Raw genomic sequence first — 5,120 nt, 5'->3', positions numbered from 1 at the left:
TATTATCGAGATCATTGTTGAAAATTTTTGCATCCATCGGTGGTCTCCATCTATCAAATCATTATGCGATCGTTCATGATCGTTAAAATCGAATTTTAATGATCGACATAGCTAGGACTATCAGATCGAGACAGTTTTTTGTGACGATACTCTAATGATAATTATTTAGTTAATGAATGATAAAAATGGATTTTAAATTTTAAAATTATATCATATTCAGAAAAAAAATAAATTTCATCAATGGCAGCGATTATTGCGAACTAAACCTACGGCAGCGGTTATTAATAATTGTTGCTGTAGGTTGAACCTACGGCAGTGGATCTACGGCAGCAGTTGGTATGCAATAACCACTGTCATTGGTTCTATAACCGTGGTTTTGGAAACCGTTGCCATAGATACTTGCAGTAGTATATCTTTAGATCATGCAATGATTATTTCAAAATTTATGTTGATAGATGAAGGAAAGATTCAGAGTACGCGTAATCTAATGGTTGATGTTGCGTAGGAAACCAATAATTCTTGATCTTCTTTCACCAAATGTAAAATTCCAAACCCTAGTGACCCAGAAGCATAAAGACATTTCATTACTATACTAGCATAATTAAATGGATAAACAAATGCTAAAAGACAAATAAGCGGACCCAGTACGGAGGAGAACCGATTCCTCATCAATAAGGGTGGTTGAAATGCCATACATGTGAGCAGCGCACGCAAGTGTGACCTCTATTATATTATTTACTCATGTCCACTCTTCATCTGACTCTCTATATAAAGGGCGGCCCTCAGCCCCTCCCTACGTCGTCCATCGCTTCCTTCCCCCCACCTTCCTCCCACTACTTTGTAGAAGCCTCAGCACCGATAGTGCAGGAGAAGTGAATGCCAAAGGTAAGAGCAAACTCAACCAAGTCTAAAACAGAGACTATTGATAGCTGAACTTGTTCCACCTTGCATTCATTCATTCACCCACTAGGAAGGGTCCCCCATCTCTTCTTCCATCCTCTTAGTTAATGCTCTCCAGTCTGTAGGTTTCTTCTGCACGTAATCTACAAAGATTTTTGTGGAGAGAAAGAGAGAGAGGAAGTGGTGTGATCATTGACCTTTGAGAGTCCAATGAGTGGTGTGAGCAACGAGAGGAGGAGATCTGAGATCTCATTAAAAAAACAGAGAAAAGATAAATGTTGGGAGATGTTGGCTGGTTGACTAGTATACGTCAGGCCTCTGCCAGCACGTAGTTTTTCTCTGCAATTTTTTTATCTTTTCACCCTTCTCAAGCCCCCAGTGACATCTATATAAATCCCATCACCAACCCAACTCCATCTTCATTCCATTCCCTCTTCTCTGTCTTCTGCTCGCAATTCATTCTCAGTATTTTATCAGGCCTTTCTCCTCCTCTCCTTTGTTGTCCTCTGTTTCGGGACATTTAGCAGCAACAGTACTAGTAGTGTTGGCAGGTTGATGATTGCTTTTATTTATATTTCCATGTTATAAACCTTTGTTCTTAGCCGCTTTAGAAACCGGCAATTATAAACCTATAAACTACAGAGACTATTACTATATTTTGTGACCGTTCCACACTTGTACTTCCTGTTTCTTAGCTCACAAAGGGTCTTACTTGCTTCTCTATCTTTCTCTGTTTCTCCCTCTGTCAATTGGTGACAAAGATGGGTGAGAACGGTGCTGCAAAATACCACCAGCACGCAAATTTCACCCCCATGGAGGTTGCCATTGAACTTGGTCACCAACAGGGAAGTTCCAAATGCTTCGACAATGATGGCCGACTCAAGAGAACTGGTAAAAGAACAGAACATTTGCCTCTATCCCCGCGCCTTGTGCACCAATACTATATTCATCTAAATGAACTCTGTTCTGAATTCTTCTTCTTATTATCAGGGACCGTATGGACAGCGAGTTCTCACATTATAACGGCGGTGATCGGGTCCGGCGTGCTATCGCTGGCTTGGGCCATTGGCCAGCTAGGATGGGTTGCTGGCCCTGCTGCTATGCTCCTCTTCTCCTACGTAACATACTACACCTCTGCCCTTCTTTCTGACTGCTACCGCTCCGGTGATCCGATGACCGGCAAGCGCAACTACACCTACATGGATGCTGTCCACGCCAACCTCAGTATGTTCTCACTCTCCAATAACACACTTGGTTCATCAAAAACAGATCATTTTGCAACAAAACTTAGCCTTGCTGATATATTTTTGCTTTTTTTCCTTCTGAATTTCAACAAACAGATGGTTTCAAGGTCAAGATCTGTGGCTTCCTCCAGTATGCCAATATCTTTGGAGTTTCCATTGGATATACCATTGCCGCTTCCATTAGCATGCTGTGAGTAGATTCCCATAAACTGTTCTTTAGCTTCTGTTTGTGTGAAGTTAGGATCTTTTCTGATAGGTGTTTGGATTGGAAATAGGGCAATCAAGAGATCGAATTGCTTTCATGAGAAAGGACACAAAAATCCCTGCCAAGCATCCAGCAATCCTTACATGATCATGTTTGGTGTGGCAGAGATCCTCTTCTCTCAAATCCCAGACTTCGATCAGATTTGGTGGCTCTCCATCCTCGCTGCCATCATGTCCTTCACCTATTCCTCCATCGGCCTCGCCCTCGGCATTGTTCAAGTCATCCGTAAGCCCACCAAACACCACTACTCCTGAAATCCACCACAAAATTCTCTATCTCAGTGTCTAATCTCTCTGCTCTGTTTTCAAACAGAGAACGGAGGAATCAAAGGCAGTCTCACTGGAATTAGCATTGCAGTTGTCTCCCCGACCGACAAAGTCTGGCGAAGCCTCCAAGCCTTTGGTGATATTGCCTTCGCCTACTCCTACTCTCTGATCCTCATCGAAATTCAGGTATCCAGTCCAAAAATCCAATATAGAACAACTGCAAAAATAATCTTTTCCTCAACTAGGAATCATGTACTGAAACATTGGCTATGTATTTCAGGACACAATAAAGGAAGCACCGCCGTCGGAGGCGAAGGTAATGAAGAGGGCGACGCTCCTCAGCGTGGCGGTGACCACCATCTTCTACATGCTCTGTGGCTGCATGGGCTATGCTGCCTTCGGCGACATGGCCCCTGGCAACCTCCTCACCGGCTTTGGCTTCTACGACCCCTACTGGCTCCTCGACATTGCCAATGCCGCCATCGTCATCCACCTCGTCGGTGCCTACCAGGTCTACTGCCAGCCCCTCTTCGCCTTCGTCGAGAAGTGGGCTCTCCAGACCTGGCCTGACTCCAAATTCATCACCAAAGAGGTCGAGGTCCCTCTCGGCCCCAGCCGGTGCTACCGTCTCAATCCTCTCAGGCTAACATGGCGCACTCTGTTTGTGATCTGCACTACAGTGATCTCAATGCTTCTTCCTTTCTTCAACGACGTCGTCGGGTTGCTCGGCGCCCTCGGGTTCTGGCCGCTGACCGTATACTTTCCGGTGGAGATGTATATTGTCCAGAAGAAGGTGCCCAAGTGGAGCACCAAGTGGGTGTGCCTCCAGTTGCTGAGCATGGCCTGCCTTGCTATATCGGTGGCGGCGGCCGCCGGGTCCATCGCCGGGGTGGTGAACGACCTCAAGGTCTACCAGCCATTCAAGACCAGCAATTGATGCATAATGCTTTGTTAAGATACCACTACCGCTTTCACCCTCAAAGAAAAGATATCACTTCTGCTGTTGTTGCTTCCTGTTGTTTATAAATTGTAATTCCCTTCCAAATAATTTTAATAGAAAAGAAAGGCGATTCCCCAAGTGACAAACTAAGTGTTACTTAGAAGCAAAGATTTGGCTTTCTTTCGAGGATGATAAAAAGGAAAAAGAAGCTTCGTTGTTTCTACTGCTTGAGTTATCATTATTAGATTGAAATCACCTAGGAAGCACCCTCTGATAGTGTGGCAGCCACATACTAAAGCAGCTCTGGGGCTCCCAACGCAACAAATAAAGTGATACCATGAATGCCAGATGGGTATGCTTGCCACTCTTTTGGAGTTCTGGGACATTAAGTTTACTTTATTGAATTACTTTTATTGTTAATCACAATAATATATTATCATTATAGTTGTTGGGGGACAAAAGTCACATGGAAATTAAGCTACTGTTGGTTGTGAGGCAGACTAGCAACTCACTTGTCATTAGTTCTTAGATGATGCCAATGAATCTATCTTGTCATGCCCCATTGTGAGCATGCAGCTTCAAATTAACAACATGCAAGTGACCAATAGGTGGGGGCAAGCCATGATGTGTTCAGGCTTATTTTGAGGAACATGCATGAGTGCCAGAATTGCTGGTTTTCAGCCATTCACCAGAATTTTATTTTCACCACTAGTTATTCCACTTTTACCAGGGATAAGTATGCTTGCAAATGGTTTTACCAGTTCCATAGTTATGCAACCCTGCTACCAAAAAGGGATCAAGGTTTAAGCTGAGCTGTGTTATTCCCCAAGTTTTTTTTTTTTTTTTTTAATCTGAATAACTTGCTTTTAAAAATTTCTGGGAATAAATCTTCATGGGTTTGTGGCTTCTTTTGCAACGAAAGGAAAAGGAAATAAACTCCACTTAGGACTCTAATCAGTGTGTACCTTGGACCGATGGGTGGTTCCTTCTCTTTTGTTATAAGAGGGACCGAGGCATCGCTGAGTAATAAGCGTAAGGAGAGTCTGGGATTCGGATGCGAGCGTGGAAGAGAAGAAAGAACAAAGAAAAGACAGAGAGAGAGAGAGAGAGAGAGAGAAGGATAAAGATATTTTTCTGATGCTTGTCTCAGTTTTGGATCCTTAGCAAGTTCTAGACATGTTTCTACTTAGACAAATTTTTTAGTGTGTTCTTTCTTTCCTATCAAGCTTTCTAAGAGTTTTCTGAGTTGATTTCTCTCCACAAACTCTTATAGTGGATCTCTCGCTCCTCCAGTAAAGATGTTGCCTGGATTTTGGGTGAATCACTTCAAACACTGGTTTGCAAGTATTAGTCTCTATTATATTTCTATTATTATAATAAGAATCGCGTGAGATTTAGTCATGCATGAAATAGTTAATAGGAGGTAAAATGACAGATATAAATTAGGGAGCCCAAAATTTAACAGCTTTAGTTTTTATGTTGAATCGTGTTCCTACTTGTACATC

The 5,120-nt window shown here is 42.9% G+C and overlaps 1 protein-coding gene across 1 annotated transcript; it reads left to right on the top strand.

The window, feature by feature from the left end:
• The first annotated feature begins 777 nt into the window (after positions 1–777).
• LOC105037292 (amino acid permease 3) lies at positions 778–3,780 on the top strand. The gene is made up of 7 exons (XM_010912976.2): positions 778–885; positions 1,662–1,791; positions 1,891–2,124; positions 2,241–2,334; positions 2,420–2,634; positions 2,722–2,861; positions 2,956–3,780. Exons 1-7 carry the CDS (start codon positions 877–879, stop codon positions 3,610–3,612), a joined length of 1,479 nt encoding a protein of 492 aa, XP_010911278.1. The 5' UTR covers positions 778–876; the 3' UTR covers positions 3,613–3,780.
• The last annotated feature ends 1,340 nt before the right edge of the window (positions 3,781–5,120 follow it).

The sequence above is a fragment of the Elaeis guineensis genome, chromosome 1, assembly GCF_000442705.2.
Source record: "Elaeis guineensis isolate ETL-2024a chromosome 1, EG11, whole genome shotgun sequence".
Lineage (NCBI taxonomy): Eukaryota > Viridiplantae > Streptophyta > Magnoliopsida > Arecales > Arecaceae > Elaeis > Elaeis guineensis.
Note: the sequence above shows the minus strand (reverse complement) of the source record. Positions and strands in the feature narration are given on the sequence as shown.